The sequence below is a fragment of the Carcharhinus amblyrhynchos genome, chromosome 17, assembly GCF_965287045.1.
Source record: "Carcharhinus amblyrhynchos chromosome 17, sCarAmb.v2.hapA, whole genome shotgun sequence".
NCBI lineage: Eukaryota > Metazoa > Chordata > Chondrichthyes > Carcharhiniformes > Carcharhinidae > Carcharhinus > Carcharhinus amblyrhynchos.
The window spans coordinates 39,243,585-39,270,573 of NC_137340.1; the positions used below are offsets into that span (position 1 = coordinate 39,243,585).

Sequence of the window (26,989 nt, forward strand, 5' to 3'; positions counted from 1 at the left end):
AGCATGCAAGTGATCCTACACTGTCGCTTCAGCAAGTTGATACCTCATTTTCAGATATGCCTGGTGCTGCTCCTGGCATGCCCTCCTGCACTTTTCATTGAATCAAGGTTGGTTCCCTGGCTTGCTGGTAATGGTGGAGTGGGTGATATGCTGAGCCATGAAGTTACAGATTGTGGTTGAATACACTTCTGCAGTCAGTGCAGATGGCAGTCTTCAGCCGTTTAGTTCATTCCACATGATATCAAGAAATGGTTGAAGGCAGTGGATACTACAAAGTTTGGGTCCTGACAGTATTTTGGTAATAGTACTTTAGACGTGCACCAGAACTTGCTGTACCCCTACCTCAGCTGTTCCAGTACAGCTACGACACTTGTATCTATTCAGCAATGTGGAAAACTGCCCAATTATGTCCAACCCAGGCAATTACCACCCCATCAACCAACTGTTGACCATCAGTAAAGGATGCAAGAGGTTATCAACAGTGCAATTAAGTGGCACTTAGTAACAACCTGCTCACTGACGCTAACTTTGGATTCTGTCAGGGTCAGTCAGCTCCTGACCTCATTACAGCGTTGCTTCAAATGTGACAAAAGGGTTGAACTCTAGAGGTGAGGTGTGAGTAACTGCCCTTGACATCAAGGCAGCATTTGAGTGAGTGTAGCAAACAGGAACCCTAGCAAAACGGGGAGTTAATGGGAATCCAGGGGAAAACTCTCTGCTGTTTGGAGTGTTAGCTACCACAAAGGAAGGTGGCTATGGTTATTAGAGGTCAGTCATCCCAATATCAAGAGCTCCTTAGTGTAGTGTCCTAGAGCCAACCATTTCTAGCTGCTTCGTCAATAACTTTCTTCTATTATAAGATCTGAAGTGCGGACACTCTCTAACAATTACAGAATGTTCAGCACAATTCACAACTCCCCAGAAACAGAAGTGGTCCATGTTCAAATGCAGCAAGTCCTGAACGATATCCAGTTGTGGGCTGACAAGTGGCAAGTAACATTCGTGCCACACAAATGTCAGACAATTACCATCTCCAACATGACAGAATTTAAGTGAATCTCTTATCAACACTTTGAGTGTTACCACTGACCAGAAACTTAAATGGACCAGCCATATAAATACTGTGGCTACAATGGCAGGTCAGAGTCTAGGAAACCTGTGGCGAGTAACTCATCTGCTGACTTCCAAAGCCTCTCTGCCACCTACAAGGCACAAGTCAAGAGTGTGATGGAATACTCTCCACTTGGAGCTGCAGCTCCAACAACACTTAGGCAGCTAAACACCAGCCAAGCTAAAGCAGCCTGCTTGATTGTTTGTGCATGCAGTGCCATTCATTTGCTCAACACGCTTTGGGAGCAGTGTATATCATTTACAAGATGTAGTGCAATAATTTACCAAGGTTCCTGAGATACCAGTTTCCAAATCCACAACTATCATCTAGAAGGATAAGGGCAGCAGACACATGGGAACACCAGCAGCTGGAGATTCTCCTCCAAGCTACTCAGTCTTTGAGATGTGTATTGCCATTCCTAAACTGTTGCTTGATCAAAGTCCTGGAACTCTCTTCCTGAAAGCACATTTGGTGTGCCTACAGCACTTCAGTGGTTTAAAAGGCAGCTCACCACCACCTTCTCAAGGGAATTAGGGGTAGGTAATAAATGCGGGCCTAGCCAGCAACACCCACATCCAAAGATAGATTTTTCTGAAAAAAAAATCACCTAGTCTACACAATCTCATCCCAGGAATCATTCTGTAGAAACTTTGTTACACTCCTTATTTGGACAAGTATATCCTGCTTTAGGTAAAGAGACCAGAACTATACACAGTATTCCGGGTGTGGCCTCACCAAGACCCTGGATATTTGCAGCACATCTTCTTTACTCTTGTACTCTAAGCCTTTTGTAATACAGACTCAAGTACTATTTGCTTTCAGAATTGATTGCTGTAGTTGCATGTTAACTTTGTGATTCATCTACAAGGTTTCCTAAGTATCTCTCAACACCAAATTTTCCCAGTCTTTCGCTAGTTAAAAAATGTTGTGCTTTTCTATTTTTCCAGTCCAAGTGGATAACTTGACACTTCTCTACAACTTGATCTCGTACTTAACCTGTCTAAATCTCTTTGCTGTCTCTTTATACCCTGCTCATAATTTACTTTCCCACATAACCTTGTATTGTCAGCAAACCTAAATACATTACACTTGGGCACTGATCTAAATCATTGATTTGCTGATCTTTGCAGTACCCTTCCAGTTGCAGCCTGCCAACTTGAAGATTACTGCTACTCTATTCTCTGTCCATTAACCGATCTCCAATTCATGCTAGTATCATTCCCATGAGCTTTTCTTTAATAACTTCTGAGGTGACAGTTATCAAATTGCTTCTTGAAAACACAAATACACCTGCCAGTTACAACATCAAAAAATTAACATTATTTCCTTTTCATAAACTGTTCACTCTGCCAAATCATTATGATTTTCAAAGCGCCCTGTTTCTGCATCTCTAACAATAGATTCCAGCATTTTTCCAAATATTCACGTCAGGTTAACTGGCCTATATTTGCCCTCTTCCCTCACTTCACATGGACCACTTTAAAATCTAAGGCACTCTGGAAGATGTAAACTGATGCATTCACCTCGTCGCAGTCACCTTTTACAAAACTGTAGGAAGAATTCAGGTCCAAGGAATTTGTTGGTTTTCAGTCCTATTAACTTCTCAAGTACTATTTCTTCATTAATACTAGCTTCTTTAATTTTCTCATTCCCTGCTTTTTCTGACTTTTTTTGGTGTTTTTTTAACACGTAGACAACGGCATAATATTAGTTTAATGATTCAGATCTTTTCAGTTAGCGTTGAAGAATGTGATGTTCACTGGGATTTAATCCGCCCATTTACCATTTTATGTCGGAGCCTTTGCACCTACTGATGCTGGCTCCAACAGGGATGAACAGAGACAGGTAGCCAACTGTTGGGCATCATTTCAGCACAGCCATAGCCCCTCTTCCTTAAAATTTGTCTTCAGCTGATTGTTGGGGATGACAGCTCCATTTAAAACAATGCAAAACCACTCCTCACGTACAGAGCTAACCCACCCTGCCAGCAGCACCACCCCCCCTCACTCCCCACCTTGCTTCCCCCCTGCCCTCCTTCTCAAAACCAGTTTAGGAATACACTAAAGTTATCAAGGGTTGATTGGCCTCTGAGGCAATGGCTTGCACAGGTTCTAAAAAGAAACCATATGCAGAAATATGTTGCAAAATGGCAGTTTGAACTCATTGAAATGGGAGCTAGGAAACATGCTTGTGATGAAAAAAATTGTTCCTTGTGAAATGACCTTTCAATTTAAACCTAAGGAGGATAGTGCCAGTCACCATCTGCTTTGCGCCTTTCTTTAGTCCCTGTTTGAACTACATCATTTGATTGATATCTTCCTGGTCAAGTGCAAGCTGGATATTTGCACAGCTTTGTAACTGCCATTTGGATACACAAGGGATTGAAGTTATTTAAGACCAAAACAGTTCCTGGGGATGAAGAAAGTGGGGTCAACCACATAAATAAGGTCTTGTGTCCTCATAGCCAATAAGGCTTTTACAATTAGGTAAACCACAGTTGCAAAACTCAATGACAAAGATAAGCAATGGCTAGTTTTTATTTTTGAGGCTGGTTCTGTTTATCAACGTACACCATGTCTGCTGTACAATCTAAACAGTCTGTGTAATCCAGCTTTGTTGTGCTCAAAGCTGTTTGAAAGCAGCAATGACTCGAAGGCAGGAAAGGACTGATAAAAAAACCAAAGCACACAACCAGATAGACATTTAGTAAATCTGTATCTGTCAATCAAATAAAATATACAGAGCTTTGTGTAGAGTTGAAATCCATTTCACAAAGATCTTCTGGTTGATTTACTGGAAACATGAAGTAGCTTTTTAAATTTTTAACGTGTGGACATTATACTGCTATTTTATTTTTCACAGATTAATAACCGAAATCCTTTCAATTATGTAATATTTTATACTTTTTCCATTTTTTAAGCAAGCTCCACTTGCTCAACATTGGGCTAAATTACATTCAAACATTTATAGCAGTGGAATCCCATAGTTCAGAATAAACAAGGTTAACAAAGCAACTACTCAGTAATCTGAGTTAGGATCAAGAAATGGACGTCCAGCCAAAACTTTATCCATCCATTATACAAGCTTACAGAATCCAATTGCATTCTATATAACCCCGATGTCTTACCTTTATTTGACCTGCTTGACAGATACTTAAAGGCTTTCTTAATGTTTGTCCTGAATTTTTACTTTATATTTTCTAGCCTTAATTCTTGACTTACATTGAAATAATTTTATTAGATTGCAGACATGAAGTAGCTAATTAGACAACTATTGGCACATAACGGACATACGAACAAAGGAGTGGGAGGAGGCCATATAAGCCTGCTCTACCATTTAATAAGATCATGGCTGATCTGATAGTAACCTCCAATCTGCATACTGTGCTTCCCCATTCTGCGAAGTAATTCCATCTCCGTAGATGTTTTCTCGAGGAAGTGCAGGTAAGTTATCCCTGATATCCTAGCCAATATATATCTCTTGATCAACATGAGGAAAAAAAGCAAATTATCACACTGCTCTAAGTGGAAGATGACACATATTGCCTGCCACATTTCTTACATTATAACAGTGACTGCACTTAAAAAAAATCACTTAATTGACTGTAAAGTGCTTTGAAGGGTCTGGTGATTGCGAAACGCACTTTTTATTCCTTTATATTTTTCTTTCTTCCATATAACGGAGCATGGGGAAACCGCACTAGATTCTTCACCCACTGAATCGATGGAAATCTGACCTTCTGCCACAGGGTCGCTCTCTTTGACATACAATATTAAAGGTTTACCAAAATGATTCCTGAGGTGACACACAAGGAAAGATTGAATCAGTTAGGATTGTATTCAGTGGAATTCAGAAGAATGAACGGGGTCTCATAGGAACCTATAAAATCCTAACAGGACTAGACAGAGTAGATGCAAGGCAGGCGTGCCTGATGATAAGGGTGTCCAGAACCAGGTGTGACAGTCTGAGAATACAGGATAGACCATTCAGAACAGAGATTAGGAGAACTTTCATCACCCAAAAAGTGGTCAGCTTGTGGAATTCACTACCACACAAAGTAATTGAGGCCAAAACATTATGTGCTTTTAATAAGCTGTTAGATATAGCACTTGGGGCAAAGGGGATTAAGGAATATGGGAAAAGGCAGAATCAGGCTACTGAGTTGGATGATCAACCATGATCATAAGGAACGGTAAAGCAGGTTCAAAGGGCCGAATGACCTCCCCCTGCTTCTATTATCTATTTCTAATTCCATTTGTACGAATAGTTTTTGCCTATTAAGTCAACAGAAGACACAAAATGATCCAAGTATCAGTCAGCAACCTGGATTCTGTGGTCACATCGCTGGAATCAATACTGGTGAATCTCAAATGAGAGTTAAACCTTTTTAAAGTCAAAAGTTTATTTATCAATCACAAGTAAGGCTTACAATGAAGTTACTGTGAAATTCCCCAAGTTGCCACAGTCCAGCGCCTGTTTGGGTCAGTGCACCCAACCAGCATGTCTTTCAGAATGTGGGAGAAAACCCTCGCAGACATGGGGAGTACGTGCAAACTCCACACAGAAGTGACCCAAGCTGCGAATTGAACCTGGCTCCCTGATACTGTGAAGCAACAGTGCTGCCAATTCATGACTCACGCTGAAGGAAATTATGGGGTTCCTCGTAACGTCACAAAGTTTCTTGCAAACCCTCCTTGCCAAGCAATTGGAGGAGTATTTCTATATGTAACTAAAATCATAGGTATCCCTACACTTTAAATGACATTTTGGCAGCCTTTTGGCAAATTAATCAACTTTTAAGCTACTTGTAAAGATTCAACAAATTGTACAATAATGGAATGCAGCAAAAATCAGTGCCATGAGTATGCACCGATTCATGATGCAAACTTGTACAACTGGGAGCAAGCAGCGATTTTACATTTTGTCCTATGTTCTGTTCATTGGCGCCCCATGGAACCCTATTTCTCCTGTATTTCTCAGGCAGCAACTGATAGATTCCTTGTCACTTCCTTTGTATCTTTGGTGTTTGTAGAGGTGCACTATGGGTGGAAGGAGGGGGCTTACAGCAGCAGAGCCAGGAGTTGGTGGCTTCTGACAGGCCTGAAGTGGGGGAGACAGGAGAGGGGCTGGTGAGTGAAGGTGGGAGGTTTTGGGAAGATGGGTTTGTGTGGTGTTTACATTATAATTAGAATGTGCAGAGGTTAGAGGAAGAGGGGCTTCACAGACACTCATCACCAGGAAAAATGGAGAAGTTGACTGAAGCCTTTATAAGGATGTCAGAGTCATACAGGTTTATAGCATGGAAACAGGCCTTTAGCCCAACTTGTTCATGCTGCCCAGTTTTTAACCACTAAGCTAGTCCCAACTGCCTCCATTTGGCCCATATCCCTCTATACCCATCTTACCATGTAACTGTCTAAATGCTTTTTAAAAGAGAAAATTGTACCCACCTGTACCACTGCCTCTGGCAGCTCATTCCAGTCACTCAATACCGTGTGAAAAATTGCCCCTACGGACCTTTTTTTTAATCTCTCCTCTTGCACCTTAAAGCTATGCCTTCTGGTTTTAGACTCCTGTACCTTTGGGAAAAAATGTTGACTATTTACCTTATCTATGGCCCTCATTATTTTATAAATGCCCCTAAGCCTCCTACACTCCAGGAAAAAAAGTCCCAGTCTATTCAGCCGCTCCTTATAACTTAAACCATTAAGTCTCGGTAGCATCCTAGTAAATCTTTTCTAGTTTAATAATACCCCTTCTATAATAGGGTGACCAGAACTGTACACAGTATTCCAAATGTGGCTTTACTAATGTCTTGTACAACTTCAGCGAATGGTCCAAACTCCTATATTTAATGTTCTGACCAATGAAACCAAGCACGCCGAATGCCTTCTTCACCACCCTGTCCACCAGTCACTCCATCTTCAAGGACCTATGAGCCTGTATTCCTAGTTCCCTTTGTTCTATAACTCTCCAACATCCTACCATTAACTGAGTAGGCCCCCACATTTATCCAAATTAAACTCCATCTGTCATTCACGGCCCACTGGCCCAATTCATCAAGATCCTGTTGCAACCCTATGTGAAATAATAACTTCCTATAAAGTACTTTAAAAACAGGTTTTCATATTTATATGATGGATCATTATATATGCATGTATAATTCACAAATTTTAACAGTATTGAATGTTACTATACTGCTTTATTGTACTTTGGTTTTTGGTGGTATATAGGATTATATTAATTTTCAGCAGCTTTTTTCAATATATGCTTTCAATTGGATACGGGCATTGCCAGCATTTGTTGCCCATTCCCAATTGCCTTGAGGAAGTGGAAGTGTTAAAATAGAGTCACACTGGAAAATAGCTTGCAAAGCACTGGTGTAATAGTTCTTTGCTGCTCATATGGATTTCATCCTGCATCAACTGTCTAGGAAGTTGTCCACTGGGTTGCAGTGCGAGGACCATCAGGAAGCAGCTTGCCAAGGGTCATGGGGACAGCTTCCAATTTTCCCAGACAGAACTCTGTCCTTCAATTATGTTATTTTGTTGCCTTAACTTTCTAGCATGGAAATGATGCACAATGTTATTTATAACGAATGCAGCCTCAATGACTGAACACTGCAGTAGAAAATCCTTTTGGGCATGCAAATCATTTGTTGTCCAATGCCATGTGCATCAAATTTAATTCTTTTACTGAGTGGCTGATTATCAAGCCCCACCCTCCCCCATCCCAGTCTCATCAACCTCCCTCCAACCCTGCCTTGTCTACAGGTCATAGTACCCGTTATATAATTTGCTCAACAGTTTGCATAAGTTGGTGTTGACCAAAGTTTGTCTGATTAGGGTGGACTGTAGTTCCACAGGGTGCTGAAAATAAAATAGAATATTACAGATAAAGTTAGTGAAGAAAATTGACCCTGAAGAAAATTTGGACCTGTTCAATTAGACAGGGACCAGTAATTGGTGATTACAATTTTCTCCTGATGTGAAAAACTGAAAAGAATCTTAACCATCAGAAAAAAGAAAAGCAAAAAGAATAATACTACAAGATGGCCAGGTCCATCTGACCACTCTGCTCATGGATTCCTCAAGTGGAAAATGTCCTCCATCCCTTTCCATGACATACTAATCATATGAAAATAAAATATAAAAATATAAATGAGGGGGAAAAATAATCAACTTACCTTTAGAAAATTGAATAGGGACAGGATGAGAACACTAGGTAATTTGCTGAAGTACCCACGTAAAAACTGAAGCAGCTGGATAGAATTTAGTACATGACATTTAAAAGAAAAGATTGCTCATTACCAATGCATTAAGATAATTACAGTATTACATGTCAAGAGACTGAAAGGGTATAATTACAACACATGTTAATTTGTGAATAAAACTACATTTAGTTATAAGTCAGAAGGGATAAAACATGGCAGTATTACTTGAAATCAGGACTGTCACGTCTAGACTTCGCTTGCAGGATTATAGTAGTCTATGACATATATTTCTGAAAGCTTTGAAAATTCTCCCTCAGTTGTATTATACTGCCCCTAGCTGTTTATAAGAGGTTACTGTCCCAACATTAAAAAATAAAAACATAAATTGCATTTGGATGCACAGAACTATGTTTCAGGTTTCCACTTAAGTTTTACTTCTGAGTATTTCTGATGATTTTCATTATTTTCCACTGTAGCGATTGCTGAAGAGAGACATGCAGTTTTGTCTTGCACTCTTTAGGACAGGTTTTCAAGAATATCAATTGTAAAGAGAACAATATACACAGTCTGAGAAAAGAGTGCTGGTTGGTTGGCAAGTCAACTGTATTTTATCAAGGAGAATGCGCCAGTGAACAACTAATTGCCAAGCTTTTGTACAAACTCAAACCAGGCAGGCTGACTCTAATTGGTCATGGCATTCATTATCACTGGGAATGAAACAAGGAATGACTGTCCCCCAAGCTTTTGCTTAGCTTTTAAAAAGCACAATGCAGAGACATGCTCCTTCTGCCTGCAAATATCAGGGCCTTGTATTCCAAAGTATGATGCTTCTAGCACTGTGAGACCACCACATGCTAATCTTAAATTAGTTGTCGATGCAATTCTTAGCACAATCAGGATTGTTTAGAAAGTACTGTCCAATCACAGAATCAAATCGGTATATGGACATTAAATTTTGAGAGTTTTGCAAGCACAGGCTGAGTGGGTAGAATCGGTACTTCATTTGTTGCAAGCAGCCAAAGGGACATGATGTTTGATTTGATCTGTCACTGGGATGTACAGCCTATATATCTGGCATCACACTGACACTGAGTTTCATATACCACATTATTCATTAGTGTGATAGACAGAACATCTTTTTGGCTTGGACAACAGCATCCTATTAGTGGTAAATACCACTTGCATTGTGACTGCATAGTAACAGTGTGAAATGGCTAGTTTCACCTGTTGCTCATATTTTTGAGATAGCTTACCTTTCTGGATAATCTGAGATAGGCTGCACTTTTCAGGATCAAAAGTATTGACCTTGGGCCCCTTCATGATCTTGCACAACATACAGCGAAAAGGATCCAATCAGGATAACAGCAGGATGGCTTTGAGGCATCCTATTTCATCAAGTTTGTATGGTAGCAATGGTTCCATGCACTATTTACAAGATTGCCAATGAGACCAAAACCGAAGAATCCGAATGCTTGTGTTGACCAGTGACGGTAGGCTTACAGTAGACAACAATAGAGAACCCATTGGTAGGTTTTTCAACTAGCTCATTAAGGAAAAGGGAGTTCACTTGACTGTTCCATGTCAAAGGTAAATTTGAGCGCACAATGAAGCGCATTAAGATATGTAAGTGAATTCTGACACGGGGCTGTGGATTCAAATGTAGCAAATGCATCATCTCTGTATCAGAAATACGTAAGAGATAGGAGGTTAGATGTCATTCCATCAGACACTTAGAAACTGAAAAACTCTTGGCCCAGCTCACATGAACATCTTTGCTGGTTTCCATGAGAAACACTTCTTCAATAGAAAGGGTAGGAAGTTAGTTGGATTCTATCTTGAAACCAGCTCGCAATCCTTTCTGTCAGTCCTCCCTGACTCTACATTCTCTGACCTTATCCGTCTGTCTATTATGGAACACATCAAAAGCCTTTTGAAAATCCAGATAAATGACACCGACTATAATATCAACAACAACAACAACTCTCTCTTTCAACCCCTTAAAAAAAAAATCAATAAAGTTGGCAGCAAGATTTCCCTTTTGAAATTCATGCTGACTATTCCATATTATATTTTTGGTTTCTATTATCTTTAGTTGCCATTGAGAAGGTGGTGGTGAGCTAACTTCTTGAAACGCGGCAGTCCATGTGCTGTAGGTTGACCTACAATGCCATAAGGGGGGGAAATTCCAGGATTTTGACCCAGCAATTGCAAAGGAACAATATCCAGGCTTGGGCTGATAAGTTGCCAGTAAGATTCACACCACACAAATGACAGGCATGACCACCACCAATAAAAGACAATCTAACCTCCACCCCTTGATATTCAATGGTGTTACCATCACTGAATCCCCCATTGTTAATATCCTTGGGGTTACAATTGACCAGAAACTCAACTGGACTCACTACATAAACATAGTGGCTACAAGAGCTGAGGTGAGGGGGCCAAGAATGCTGCGGCAAGTAACTCACCTCCTACCTCCCCAAAGCCTGTCCACCATCTACAAGGTGCAAATCAGGAATGTAATGGAATACAGCCCACTTGCCTGTGCAACTCCAGCAACACTCAAGAATCTTGGCATCATCTAGAACAAAGAAGCACGCTTGTTTGAAAGATATAAAAGGTCATGGATCATTCCAAGCTGTGCAGTATCAGTTGTTGAGTCCATTGGAGCAGACCAGACAAGCTGAAGAACACTCAACATGAAAAGGCTAGATCAAGAAGCTGAGAATATAGAAAGTAAGTTGCTGCAGTGTTTTCTGTTTCTATAAGATAACAATGGTGGAACTGCCCCATCCGGATTAAGTTGAGCAGGATCTGCAGACATCTGCCATTTGTGGAGAAGACCATACATGTTGAATTCCCATTGTTGTGCACTGCTGTCAGTTGGGGATCAAATTAGCTCCTAAGAGGAGAGGGACTGAAATTCTTCGTGAAAAAGGCAGTGTTTGAAGACTTTGTGACTCACTGTGATTACTAAAATCTGAGTGAACTGCTGAGCCAATTTGTATGCTCTGCCTTAATTGTATCTGCCATTTAATTTGCAATGTATAATTTACATTCAACCACAGCTGCCTGTTAGTTCATGTTTTAACTCATGTCAAGTCTCAATGTTAGAGTATGGAATAAATAGAATTTAGTGTTTGCTTTGTTATCTCTTGTATGCTGAACATGCTTCTGCCTTAAACAACGGAATCCTGTAGTTTCGTTCTGGAAAATACTGGTCCTTACTGAGGACATAACAGTGTTCCTTAAAACACATCTCTGACCAGACCTTTATCAATTTACTTAATATCTCCTTATCTGTCTTGGTGCCACATTTTCTTTGATAACACTCCTGTGAAGTATTTGGGAATGTTTGACTGTATTAAATGAACTATATAAATTTTTGTTCCACAAAATACACAACTGTGGATGCAAAAGAGCAGTCGCACAGACATACTACACATAACGAGGGAGACAAATGTGACACTGCATTAAAAATTCAGCTGAAAAAGGGAAATATTATACTGAAATACAGTGCAAAGTCATTGCGTCTTTCATTCATTTCATTGCAACGGGTGGGCGGTGAAAGAAATCGTACTGGACAAGATGTCATGGACATCCATATAAAACTAATTAAGATGTTACATTTGAACCTGTGGCTGACCATTCTGGTACTGGACAAATTCCCGACGCATCAGTAGGCATTTGGAAATTGTTGATAACAAAAATAAAAATTTTGCAACAAACAGCAATACCAGGATGGCAATGGATTGTATTTAAACACTGTATGATGAAAGCTGACTAAAAAAGAGTCAGGACCAGATAGCCCTCTGCTGGACAAAACATTCCACACACAAGACATATGCTCAGGATCACATGAAATAACAAAATGTCATTTGTTCAGTGACAATGGGAGCAAACATATTATGCAGTAAACATATTATGCCTCATTCTTAACAATCTAAAGGAGCAAAAATTCCCAACTGTTGAAACGTGTATGCAGTATCTTATTACATAATCACATTCCCATTAAGGTACTGTCTAGTTACTGGGTCAGGCCACTACACTTAAAGTGGATGGTTCGAACAGACTGCAGCTGCAGCTTCCTACCTATTTGAAGTCTGGCCCTGTTTCACGTGCCCCCCTCTCCCCCCTCCCCCCCCCCCCTCTGCTCCACCCACCCCTCATGAGATAATGGTAGACACAACAAGCTCAATACTTTGTCCCTCAATCTGAATCATGGGTGCAGCTAAGCTGATAGCCACACGATGGAGCTTTAAAGCTGGAAAATACTCTCCAGAGTAATGAAAGTAAAATCCATCCTCATTAAGAAAAAAAATCATGAAACTGAAACATGTCACTTCTTTAAAGCATGGAACTCAAGTAATCAACATATGATTGAGATTATATTTCCTGTATGCTAAAAACTGAAAATCAGTCACTTCAATAGTTCTTGAACGTGTGAATTATTAATGGGGGATGGGGGGTCGTCAATTATCTGGGTGTAAAATTCATGCAAGTTTTGTTTGAGGGAGCCTAGCAACATACAAATTCTCTTTTTTGTAAGGACTAGGTTTTTACTATTTCTTTTGTTCAGTGTTTCACAAAAAAGTCTCCAGTTGACAATAAAATACTTTCACTTCAGAACAATAGTACTGTAAAAGATGATACCGTTTTGATGGAGCTTCTAGATTTCTCTTTCCAAACGCTGGTGCTCAACTCCAGAGTACAGTGAATGTGTTCAGTTCGGTCATAGAATCCCAGTATAAATAACCTAAACGAGAGGGTAATATGATTAGTACTTTAAAAGGCTCATGCAGTCCATAAAATGTGTGTAATGCTTATTTAGTGTTGATCTCAAAAAGCTTTTATTACATTGACTTTCATTTCCTGCCCTATTGGTTATTGTTTGATTCCATTTGATACAACAAAAAGGTAAATACTTTTGGAATTAATGCATAGAGACCAAAAAGTTCCAGGTTGGGTTTACAATCTCTGTTGAATAAACTGATTCTAAATGAGAGAGTTATTCTCAGAAACTTTATGATAAGGAGAGCAGGGGCTGAGAGTCAGAGTACTTGGTCATTATTTAGGAACTTTGACTGGATAACTGACCGAGCTAAACTGTGTCCCTCTTTCATGGCCAGAACTGTTTAAATTTAGTCATGAAGAACGGTCATTTGGGCAAGGGGCTGAAAGCCAGCAGTTATGGGACCAAGGCAGAGTACAAATCAGTATGGGACGGGAGAGCAGAATGTGAAGGTGGTGATAGAGGGGTGGATGGTGGAGGAAAATAAGTAAATTAATAAAATATGCAGAGACAATCACAACCAAATTCAAAATTGGCCATAACCTTACTAAATATTGGGTCCTAGATCATTTTGGAAATACAGGGATATCTGTGAATACCTCAAAATCCCCAGAATGACAAAGACATTGCCTGGAGTTAGACAACAGCATTATAACATGTAATCCACAAAGTAGTATTCTGCTCCTACAGGAGAATTAAGTTTCAGATGACTGAAGGCCACCATGTTTAACTAGTACAAATAGGCACACTGAGGTAGCTGCCACCTCAACCCTCTTGAAGAATCGAAGAAGTAAAAGATCATTTATATAGAGCTGCATTGTGGTCTTAGAAACCCTTACTTCTTTCACATACAATAATTTTCTTTTTTAAGTACATTTGTTAATATCAGGTAGGTAAAATAAGTCTACTGGTTTACACATAGTAAGATCCCACAAGAGAATGACCAGTTCAAATGTTCTTCACTGAGGGAGGAATGCTGGTCAGGACTCAAAGAATTTTCTATTCCTTCTGTAGCTCCATGGATTTTTACATGCACCTGAATAGATGTGCAACTAGACTGCTGTATTTGATTACAAGAGTAACTACACATCAAAAGTATTCTTTGCATGTGAAGTATTTTGCTAAGTCATTAGAACACGAGAAGTTGATTTGTTCCAAATGTTTACATCAGCATTACCCATCTCACTGGTAAGCAGGCTTCACACATTCCCTTCCTCTAGGGCCCAATATCTAGTCATACAATAGCACGACCCAGCAATCATAATAATGAAATCCCTTATATGTACTAGTTACAGTAATTTTACACGCTTCCATGTATTCCTCACTTATTACCCCTGATGATCATTCCAGTAAAGCAAATTTACAAAAGAATAAACTGTTTAGTTTACAGGTGGGGCTGAAGAAATTATAGATTACATCAACCAAATTCATATTATTCCTCATGGCATCAAAAACAGTATTTTAAAACAAATGTAGCCTTTATTATCACCAAGCTTCACTTTGCTGGTTAGTAGTCACTGGATTGAGTGGCTGTAACCTGAGGTATGCCGGTAACTTTCTGTATGCCGAAGTCTCAATAATTCTTTACCTGAAATAGCTGGTTGGCCACTGGGTAAAAATTAAAAATGTGCACAATTCCTCAAGTCTGAAATGGCTCAATTAAAAGATTTGACAACAAAATACTCAAATGCCTTAGCTAAGAAAAGGGTCACAGTAATTTGTTACGCATGAACATTTCTGAATTCTGTTCTAAACTAACTGCAACAGATCAGTCTCAGCAACGCAAATCTCTAATGCCCTCTCGTGAGGAGCCAGCAAACAGCAGCACAATGCCCTGGAGGAAAGCTTCAGGGAACTTTTAAAAACATATTCATTCACAGATTGTGGGCAACGCTGTCTATCCCTTTCCAGCTGAATCACCCACTAGGCTATTTCAGAGGGAAGTTAAGAGTCAAGCAACTTGTGGGGAGATCTGGAGTCACATATGGGCCTGACCCAGCAAAGACACTATATTTCCTTCTCTGAAGGTCAGTAATGAAGCAGATGGAGATTTTTTTAAAACAAAAAAGTAGTATTTCTGTGTATTCCAGATTTACTTTAACTGCATTTCAATTCTTTAGCTGCCATGATGGGATTTGAAATGACATCTCTGGGTTATTAGTTCTGTAGCACTATGCTACTGTATCCCAATGTCTTTAAAGTGAAGTGAAGCTTGGCTGAATAATGTTTTTAACATACAAAGATATCAAAAGGTGTTTTCTAGAGAAGCGAAGAAGCAAATATTGAACCTTTCCGGAGGACTGGAGAACTGGCCAAAAATCTGGTCAGAGAAATGGGTTTTGAGAAGACATTTGAAGTTATGGAGTGAAGTACAGAGGTGGAAGACTCTGACACCAGTACCGGGAAAGGAGACATGCTGGAGATCAAAATCAGGGGGCCATGGAGTAGACAGGGGAGTAAAGCCGAGAAGGTTGCAGAAATCAGGCCCCAACCTCTTCTCCAACTGCCTAGGTAAACTAAGGGCCTTTTTAAGATCTGGTATTCTTGATCCAAGCCTCAACCTACCATTTTTCTTTTTCCATAGTTTGGGGCTCTAATCAGCCATCCTCTTCACTCCACCCACGCTTCTTTTTGCCTCTCTCTTCTGCAGTATTTTGGTTTTCCCTTCAATCAACATTTTGTCTAAGCCTACCTTCTCTTCTGCCACTTTACAGTTCATCATAAATAAGCCCAAGGCCTTATTTGGAATATCCATTAATATCCTCTGGATACTGCTCATCAATCTTTGATGAAATCACTTGGAAGTTTCTCTTACAACCCTCTTCGCCCTTTTAAATGTTTAGGTGGAATATGTTTATTCCTCCCCTAATACACAACACCATCCTGACCCTATGCTTGTGAACATTGAAACTGCAGTATTTGCTACAATACCATTCTTCGCCCTTTCAAATATTATCTCCCATCTTCAAAGTGCACATCTGACTCTTCCAGTTTTTGAACTCCAATGATTTCTCAATTAAAATTACAGGAATTCATCAAAAGCTCCTGAGAAAGCACATCTCAAATCTTCAACCAGTAGAATGACAAGAGCAGCAGACACATGTGAACACCACCACTTAGAAGTTACCGCCTAAGCCAATCACAATCCGAACTTGGAAATATAGTGCCATTCCTTCACTGTTGCTGGGTCAAAAGCTCAGAGGAAATGTTGATTGAAGGGGGAAACAAAATACTGTGGGAGAGAGAGGTGAAAGGAAGCAAGGGTGAAAAGAAGAGCATGGGCGATTACAGCCACAAATTATGAAAAAAGAAAAATGGTGGGTTGAGGCTTGGATCAAGAATGCCAGGCCTTATAAAGGCCCCTCGTTCACATCAGCAGTTGGAGAGGAAGTTGGGACCTGATTTCTGCAACCTTCTCAGCTTTACTCCCCTCTACTCCCATGACCCCCTGTTTCTGATCTCCAGCATGTCTCCTTTCCCAGTACAGGTGTCAGAGTCTTCCACCTCTGTACTTCACTCCATAACTTTAAATATCTTAAAACCCATCCTCACTAACAACACTCTGGGTTTACCGATACCACATGGACTGCAGCGGTTCAAGAAGGCAGCTCATCATCACCTTCTCAAGGATAATTAGGGATGCGCAATAAATGCTGGCTTAGCCAGCAAAGTCCACATCCCAGCTCTGACAAAGGGTCATCCAGACTTGAAACGTTGGCTCTATTCTCTCTCCACAGATGCTGTCAGGCCTAGTGAGATTTTGTAACACTTTTCAGTTTTCGTTTCAGATTCTAGCACTTTGCTTTTATTCCGTGAATGATTGTGCTTTTTAAATTGTATTTGCATTCCTGAAAACTTTGAATGAAACTAAGCATATTAGATTATTTGTTCTAACTAATGTAAAAGCTGCAGATGGGATTTCTTGAAACTTCCTCAGAAAATAAAAACATTATACTTATAAATCGAAACATTGTGGTCCTAAAGTCCTATACTTGTAGATAAACTAACATACTTTTAAATTTCTTCTTAAAAGAAATATGCCAACTCTTTCTACTTACCTCCTCCTCCTCACTCCCGACCCTCCTGTTCGGCATCTCTCTCTCCTGAAATCTTTATGTGAGCAAATGCTCAGGAGAACAGCAACAAGACAGAGAATGAGTAAGCGAGCAGGAGGAGCAGCAATGGAGGGTCAAGGAGAGAAGCATTTAGTGGGAGAGGGTGCGCAAGCAGGAGAGGGTGCACATGAGAGAGGCAAGCCATAATGGGGAGGGGGCCGGTTAGCAGGCAAGTCGACAGGCGGGAGAGGTTGCTCCAAAATGGAGCCAATCAGGTATAACGAAAGCTGACTCACCTCCTCTCCAAGAGCAGAGGTTGGGAATTCCATGTCTTGACAGACCTTAGCGTCTCCACACGTGTAGATTAGAACTGAACTGTGCATGTGTAATTCAGCATTTTAAGTTTTTTGGGCTAAAGGCATGGGGCCCACTGCACCTGTACAATAATAAAATGGCGCAAAAACCCAGGTCATGTGACCAGAAGTGGAGTCATTGCAGAGAAATGCTCCAGACAGGGGATTGGTGCGGGGACAAAGAAAGATCCAAAAGGGAGAGGAGACAGTGAAGTCCCAAGAGAGGAGATCCATATAGGGGATAGTGACACGGAGAGGCACTGGTTTAGGAAAAAGAACTGCAGTGAAAGAGACTCCAAGCAAGAAAAGGGCTGCAGTTGACCAAAGTGGTGAGAGCTCAGGAGAGGCCCTGGCAATCCAAGGGGGCTCAGGAGAGGCCCTGGCAATCCAAGGGGGCTCAGGAGAGGCCCTGGCAATCCAAGGGGGCTCAGGAGAGGCCCTGGCAATCCAAGGGGGCTCAGGAGAGGCCCTGGCAATCCAAGGGGGCTCAGGAGAGGCCCTGGCAATCCAAGGGGGCTCAGGAGAGGCCCTGGCAATCCAAGGGGGCTCAGGAGAGGCCCTGGCAATCCAAGGGGGCTCAGGAGAGGCCCTGGCAATCCAAGGGGGCTCAGGAGAGGCCCTGGCAATCCAAGGGGGCTCAGGAGAGGCCCTGGCAATCCAAGGGGGCTCAGGAGAAGCCCTGGCAATCCAAGGGGGCTCAGGAGAAGCCCTGGCAATCCAAGGGGGCTCAGGAGAAGCCCTGGCAATCCAAGGGGGCTCAGGAGAAGCCCTGGCAATCCAAGGGGGCTCAGGAGAAGCCCTGGCAATCCAAGGGGGCTCAGGAGAAGCCCTGGCAATCCAAGGGGGCTCAGGAGAAGCCCTGGCAATCCAAGGGGGCTCAGGAGAAGCCCTGGCAATCCAAGGGGGCTCAGGAGAAGCCCTGGCAATCCAAGGGGGCTCAGGAGAAGCCCTGGCAATCCAAGGGGGCTCAGGAGAAGCCCTGGCAATCCAAGGGGGCTCAGGAGAAGCCCTGGCAATCCAAGGGGGCTCAGGAGAAGCCCTGGCAATCCAAGGGGGCTCAGGAGAAGCCCTGGCAATCCAAGGGGGCTCAGGAGAAGCCCTGGCAATCCAAGGGGGCTCAGGAGAAGCCCTGGCAATCCAAGGGGGCTCAGGAGAAGCCCTGGCAATCCAAGGGGGCTCAGGAGAAGCCCTGGCAATCCAAGGGGGCTCAGGAGAAGCCCTGGCAATCCAAGGGGGCTCAGGAGAAGCCCTGAAGATCCAAAAACACAGCAGGTGATGTTGCACTGTGGGCTGTTGGGCAAAGGTACCCCTTTGGAGCAGTGGTGTTCTGCACAATGCAGCCAAAGAGCGGGAGGTGTTCTTGTGAGTCGGTACTTGAGTGTATACTCAGGAATCCAGGGGAAAACAGATTCTCAGAGAGAAGACATTGTGACATGGGCCAACATTTCACCCTCCAACTGGAGCAACTTTTGGAGAATTAAGATGAAATCTTCGAAGCTAATAACCGGAATCCCTCATGAGAGTGAGTGATTTTCAAATAGATTGGTTGACACACACAGTTTACAGTAGGTTGCTGAGAAATTAGTAGACTGTATTTTGGTTGCATCTGTCATTTATTGTGCAGTGTGGGATGTTCAAACGCAGTTTGCCTGTTAAGTCACATGTTTAAAGTTTTTAAAGTTTAAAGTTTATTAACCTGTGTCACAAGTAAGCTTACATTAACACTGCAATGAAATTACTGTGAAAATCCCCTAATCATCATACTCTGGCACCTGTTCAGGTACAGAGGGAGAATTTAGCATGGCCAATGCACCTAACCAGCAAGTCTTTTGGACTATGAGAGGAAACCCATGCAGGCATGGGGAGAACATGCAGACTCCGCACAGATTGTGACCCAAGGCAGGAAACAAACCTAGTCCCCTGGCACTGTGAGGCAGCAGTGCTAACTATGTTAACCCTGAATGCAAGAGTAGAAGATAGATATTGTAAGTTGTTTTATATTTCTGACCTTGTTTCGTAAAGTATATTATTGTTTGTTCAAAACCATGGAATCCTGTGGCTTTATTTCCTTCGTAAGTGTTTCGAATCTCAAACCGTGTCCACTTTAATCAAGAAGTTAATGGTTCTAAATCAAGCCTTACTAAAAACTTACAGTTTTGGTCTAGGACCATAGCAATTATTCAGACTTTACTGGCTTCAGCACAAAACGATGCCAAAACTGAAATCCAAGCACTAAGGGGACATGATGGCCCTTTATATTTCTGATGTTAAAGCCAAACAATTTAAAATAAGGCAACATAAAACAGAGACTTACTACACCTCACCCATTTCCAATATATTTTCTCCCCTCCAAAATTTTCCATTTAAGTCTTCTAACAGCATAATAATTTCCAAAGATGTAAATGACATCTTCTTAGAATTTAACAGTATACTACTTTAGATTCATGTCTTTAAACTCTTTGCAGCTGATGATAGGTTTGAAGATGCCTTTCCTCCTCCAATGTCAGCTCTGTGAAATTGCTCTCCACTTTCGCCTGTTTGAACATAACCAGCACATATACAGCAAAAGTTTCTCCTCCGACAACTGAAGCATCACTTTGAGTTTCCCAAGGATCTATCCTTCATTTGATTCCTTATCTCCATCCTCCAGCATTATTAACAAATATGGTGTCAACTTCTGTATAGATCTGACTTTTGGTCATCCCTAGATTTGACTACCATAATGCCAATCTCCCACTGTTCATGCTTTAACATATCCAAAACTCAGTTGTTTGTATTCTGTCCTGGCCTACTTTTCCAAATTTCAGTACCCTACAAAAGTGCCTGCCTCCCCATCCCCCAGTGATGAATTGATCATTAAAATTCCCCAATGGCCTCGTCTCTGCAAGCTCTGCCAGCCATACATCACCTGACTCAAATGATGCACTTCTAGCCTTTTGTATATCATCTTTCTACTCCTTTTAATCCAATATTTGTAGCAGGTCCATTAGTTACTTGGGTACATTCTTTCGAATTCCTTCATTAATTCCATCATTAAATTATGTGCCTTTTCACTGCTGTTTCCACATCCAAAAGCCATTTACAAAATACATATTTTCAACCAAGCTCAGAATGTTCCCGATGGTGGGGAAGCCCAGAACCTGTGATCATAGTTTGAGGATAAGTGGTAAACATTTTAGAACAGAGGCGAGGAGAAATTTGTTCACCCAGGGGATGGTGAATGTATGGAATTCACTACGACAGCAAGTAACTGAGGCCAAAACATCGTCTGATTTCAAGAAGAAATTAGATGTATCCCTTGGGACTAAAGAGATCAAGAGATATACGAGGAAGGGGGGAATAGGATATTGAATTCGATGATCAGCCGTGATCAAAATGAATGGCAGGGCAGACTCAGAGGGCCAAATGGCCTACTCCTGCTTCTAGTTTCTATGAAGATTAGCAAAGCAATTAAAAATATGAACAAAACACTGAATATCAAATTTGAAAATAGTAAAGTTATGCTATACTTTTATAGGCCCTTTTAAAAGCTGCATTTAGAATACTGGGTACAGCCCTGGTGCTTTTATATCATTTTAATGAACGGAGACCAGAGAAAATGCAAAGAAGATTTAGAAGAGTGACAGCAGAACTGAGAGATAACATCTATCAGGAAAGAGTGAGAATGTTGAGGGCTTTTTCTTTGGAAAGAAAAGGATTTGTGATGACATGATGGAGGTCTATAAAATCATGAATGGGTTGGATGGGGTAGTCATGGAGAGAATGTTTCCATCTGTGACAGAATTCAAAATTAAAGACATAGCAATTACCTGTAAATCCAATGGAAAAATGGAGAAGTTCCTTTACTGAGAAAGTGGTTGGAATGCGGAATGTTACTGCAAAAAGTGGTTGAGGGAAACAGCTTAGATACTTTCTAAAGGCATGAAAATCTGGATAGCTTCTGCTTTATTGCTCAATCACTGTATTTCTGATGTCCTCTAGTGGCCATTTAGAGTACATCAGAAGAAAGCTTCACCATGTGTCAATTCCCTCTAGTGGGTGAATTGCACACAAGATAAACTTACGTGATGAAACAGAAGATAAATGCATCTCATACCTAACGAGTTACCTTGATATGCTGCTTGGATGGATAGATCAACCACTTTATGCACGGATATCTCCCACAACTGAGATATTGGACTTCCTTATTTTTGGGTGGTCTTTGTTGAAAAGGAGATGTTTACTTGAACCGTGAACAATTCCCTGCTGTAACTTGCATAATGCCATGGGATCTTTAGTATGCAATGGGTCAGGCAAGCAGAGTTTTAGTTCAACACTGCTCCAAGAGGACAGCATTCAACACTATTCTCGCAGTACAAAACTGAAAATCTGAACCCACATTTTGTACTCAAATCTTGGAGTGAGGATTGAACCAACACTTTCTTAAAGTTTATTTATTTATATTGCAATGAAGTTATTGCGTGAAATTCTCCTAGTCACGCGCCTGTTTGCGTCAATGCACGTAACCAGCGCATCTTTCAGAATGTGGGGGGAAGCCAGAGTACCCGGAGGAAACCCACGCAGATACAGGGAAAACATGCAAATTCCACACAGACAAGCCGGGAATCGAACCTGGGTCCTTGGCACTATGAAGTAGCAGTGCTAACCACTGTGCTACAGTGCCCCCCATATTATCTTACGCATAAGAACACTGCCTTACGTTGTCATGTTCTGTACATAAGCATTACAGTTTAATCTGCATGTAGAAGTATTCAACATCTAAAATAATTCCTTGCAACTTTAAAGTCAGTCTGGTTTAATTAAAATGGATCACTGCGGCGCTCTGATCATGTACCTGAATTTAAGGGCAATGGAGCAAAAGAGATATTATTTACTGAAGGTGCAATTATGTATTTTCAACAGAGTTTGCATCACTCCAGATGGCTTTGCCTGCCTCCAAGTTAGCTGCGGAGACAGATGCAATAATGCGACTTTCACATCTGTCACTGTTCAGAGAACGGAGACTGGGACATTATAACTGCAGGCTTAACCCAGGCAGGTTCAAACCAGTTCTAGTTAAGGGGACTGAGGCACTGATGTACATAATATTCTTGTTGGCAAACTGCTAATGATAGAATCAGAGAATTAGTGACTTCATCATAAATAATGCAATTTGGAATAAATCAACAAACCACTGGTGTTTTTGCAATTACCAGATCTCAAAATCCACTAACAAAAAAAATCTAGCCATTGTTTCACATTAATAAAATTTGGGCTTGGGGGAGTGGGAGTAAATGCGTATCATATTAGGGTTGCAGTGCCCAGGTAATCAAGGAGTTATTTCAAACGTAAATCATCCTGATCCAACCTCAAGAGTACAGGATTTTCTTAAATGGAGCTTTTCTCATTCTTCCCTCACCCACTTCGAATGGAGTGGAGGTTTTCCCTGTTGCCATCTCTATCAGATGCACCATCTGGCAGGAGTTAGGAGAGGAACTCGGAGCTGATTTATGTTTAGTATCAGGGGAAGTACGTGGGAAGTCCCAAAAGGAAATATGCCGAGTCTAAAATACACACAAAAATCAGTATGCTCATTTTCATAATTAAACTGTGGAACATTAACAAATAAATATAAAACAAAATTGTTCATGATTTCAGACCAGGAGCTACAAATATTGTGAAACGGTTGAAAGATGTTTTTGGTTTTGGTTAAATCACTACTTTTTTTTTAAGAAAGGGAGGAGGCATAGTACTAAGGCAAAATCATTTTACTTCTTCGTAGGGCAAATATTTAATTGGTATTGTGCGTTTACTAATGTGAGAATAAAAGGTAAATGCATAAGTAAAATCACTTAAAAAGCAGAGTGTTGTGTAATAGATTTTCTTTGTATAGTAAGATTTTAAAGAATAAATAGAAAATTACTGTAGCAATTGACTTACTGACATTATAATTTTTAGGCTACTTTTTTTGTTTTTATTCCAATTCAATCAGTCCAATTCAGAGCCTCAACAAGTTGAGACATTCCCGATCCAAGCTGACAAGGCAGGGCTCTCACCTCCTGTCTTGGGCTTGATCTACATGATCCAAGCTGATTGGAGTAGGCATAGCTCCTCCTCCAAGGCTTGATCTCATTTGCATCATAACCAAAAGGCCAAGATGCTGCTTTTAAAAATTGCTTCAAATGAAGCTAAAATGTAACCTAATGACTTCAACCAAGCACAGCATGTTGATACTGCACTTCATCTTAGCCGAAAAGCCGAGAATCATAGTTAAATCATGTAAAAGCCCAAGAACCGGCAAGAGTAAGAAAAGGCAATTTGGCCCATTCCCTTCACACAAACTCTCCACTTATTTGAAACTTCTAATATTCGTAGCTCCATAATCCTGGCTGGCAGATTATTCCAATCTCTCATAACAATTTCAGTAAAGTCCTTACTTAGACTTGCTTTATGTTCCACGATGTTAAATCTAGGATCAAATTTTCCCATTTTGAGTCAAAGTGCTGTGACAGAGGTGGTAACGTGGAGTGTTTCCTGCTGTGGCAGCTGGCAAGAAAAGACGCCAAATCTTCAAACCCTGACTTCATTCATTAAGCACCTGAGTGTTTGACGCATATTAATTGGCAGGACAGGCCTGGATGGTACATAGTCCGGCATTATGTCCAGGTGCCATATTTAGAAGGCACCATTATTGAAGAAAGAAGGTGGACTGCCTTAAGATGCAGATAGGTCTCCAGGAACACACAAACCAGAAGATGGGTCTTGAGAGAAAAGATGGCTTGCTAGGAACAGTCCAAAGCAGGAAGATGGACCACCTAATCTGGAAGGTCCACATGCAGGTGCAGTAACGTGGCTACTAGGATCTCTGCCCCACACTCCGGAGGCAGCCCCAGGATGTTGGTACGGTGAGTCCCAATATCTGCACACCATGTTATTTTTAGCTTCGCAGAGAATCTGGTATGGGGAAGGGGGTCGGGCTTTCATCTGCATCCCAAAATAGAACGTAAATGGGGTTCATGTCAGCCTCTGGTCGAGTTTGCCAACCCATTGTGGAAGGCATCAGTGGAAGATCCCGCTGTAAATTCATGCTGACAGAAAACAATTTCTGGCCACCTGCTATATTCCCCCCCATCAAACCCACTGGCAGGGACTGGGGGGAATTTTGCTCCAAGCCCCACATCTGTGGGTTAGTTGAGAATAAAGTTTGATTTATTGGATCTGTTCCATTTAGCATGTTACATATCCTCATGAGGGCCTCTTCGTTAATCACCTTCTGTCTAGACTATATAGACTTCAGCTGCTTGTATCTTTTTTGTTTTACAACTAAAATTAAACCACTTGTTCTCTGCTCCCTTCCCAAAGGATGAACATTTAGTTTATCATAACTAAGACACAGTACTCCAAACACAACCTGACCATTAAGTTTTAACGCAATTTCCGGAGATCAATTAGTAACTCAATCACCTCAATGCACTGATTCCCAAAGGGTGCATTTACACAAGTGTAGTGGCAGTGCAAAATAATTTCTACATTTCACTGGTCCTCTCCCCATCCTGAATTTCCTGTTTATTTATTTATTGAGCCAATGGAATATTTTACTGTTCTATGTTCTTCCCTACTTTAATTTCATAGCTTCACCTTTCCTTTTTAATTATTTCCCTCACCATGCTCCTCTCAAACTAATGCAGTGTAAATCCAGAATTAGGTCCCAAATTGACTGAACAGTGAAGGACGAGAGAGACTCTCACTTCGAAGGAGTCCTCTCCAGGTTCCAACTACAGATTAAACCTGTTTTCATGCTGTAAACATATATGGGAAAACTTATTTGAAGTGTAAAGACACTTAAAAATGAGGCCCAGGATCAGGCACAAGCTTGGCCACATGCCAAGCATTCAATGCGTTAACAGCTGACTGGAATCATGCAACGGTTAGAGAGGACTAAAGTAGTAGGAGGAAATATAGAAACTGCAGGCATACATTGAGTACACTGAGACAAAATGGTCAGAAAAGCTGATGAAAAATAATTTTAAAATGCCTAATACAGAAGAAAGTATCTTATGTTTTGAACCAGTTAGGGACCATTAAGATTTAATGAAGATAAAAGGACATAGAATAATTTACAGACAAGAACTACTCCATAAATTTTCAGAGTGGCACAGAGAAAGAAAAAGAGGTGAGGTAGGGCAAGAGATAGGAACAGGAAGAGGGGAAAACTGGGGGAGCTTGAGATGTGACACAAAGAACTGATTCCTATTTATTGGTGAACACTACTACAAAGCAGAAATACAGGTGCGTGCATTATGTTTATGTGCTCAGGTTCCACATATATCAATAGCAAGAGATTTTATCAAAATACAAAGAACTATTGCTGTAAACATGTCTTGATACTAAATATACTTTTATTACTCCTTTTAGAATTTTATTCCTGATATAATTTTATAGCTAGTTCATAAATATAGCCTGTTGTCAACTGAAAGTGACAAATGTGGTGCCTGAACAAACATCTGAATTACAGAGATTTTATTAGTGTCAATAAATAATGGAAAATATTCCAGATGTTCATCACCAGTTTGCTGGGATCCAAGCCATTGGCAAAGGAACTGAAGAGGAAGCTAATCAGCAATAAATTCTGTAGAAAAGGATCTGGGTGATGTAGTGAGTTAGGCACTCACCTTTCACCTCTGGGAACCAATTTCAAAAACAGTTCAGACTAGTTGCTAGCTGTAACCGTTCTGTGTAATATCCATTTGGGCTGCCTGCAACTCAAAAGTGCCCTGATGTGGTACTAATTTGATGCAGCTTGCTGAAGAGAGGCCACATTTTGACTGATTCTCATGCTCAGGCTGTACAGTGATCTACTATTCAGACAATACCCAGGGTTGTGCTCTCAGCTCTGATCACTGAAATAGTTGAAAATAGCAGTATTGAAGACAGCACATAAGAAGTGCCAAGAACTGCTGGAGGTCTAAATTATGGCGAAAGATGAGATAAATCAAAGATGTCCAATCTGTAAATGAGACATCAGACAGATGATCATGTAGTGATATGTAACATTTCAATAATAAGAAAAAGGCAAATCTGGAAAATGATTTAAAATGATATTGCAAGTATAGTGAAACAAAGGAGAATAGTTTCAAACAAGTTAAAAGGCAAATTTAGAATGAATATCACAAAATCTGAAATCATTTAAGAATGAACTGAACAATGCTTCAAAACCAACTGAACAATGAAATATGGGAACTTCAAGATCATTTTGGATGGATAAAAATGTGCTAACGGCCTTACTTTTCCAAAATTATTTTCTAATCTTCCTTGGGAAATGAAAAAAAATCACATTGGTTCAATAGGAAGGACTTTTCTAAGGATGGGCAAGGGACTTATTGTTGGGCTAAGTAAAGAGATTTTACTCTACATCTCCTTGCATTGTAGGCAACCTTGGAATCCTTTGATGTTGATAATGAATTAAAGAATGAACTGACATTTATA

The 26,989-nt window shown here is 40.8% G+C and overlaps 1 protein-coding gene across 1 annotated transcript in view; it reads right to left on the reverse strand.

The window, feature by feature from the left end:
* Positions 1-26,989, reverse strand: part of pdzd8 (PDZ domain containing 8) — a 199,803-nt gene that overhangs the window by 95,652 nt on the left and 77,162 nt on the right. The window contains 1 exon segment of the mRNA XM_080205842.1: positions 12,978-13,080. Within this exon segment, the coding sequence (XP_080061968.1) occupies positions 12,978-13,080 (103 nt within the window).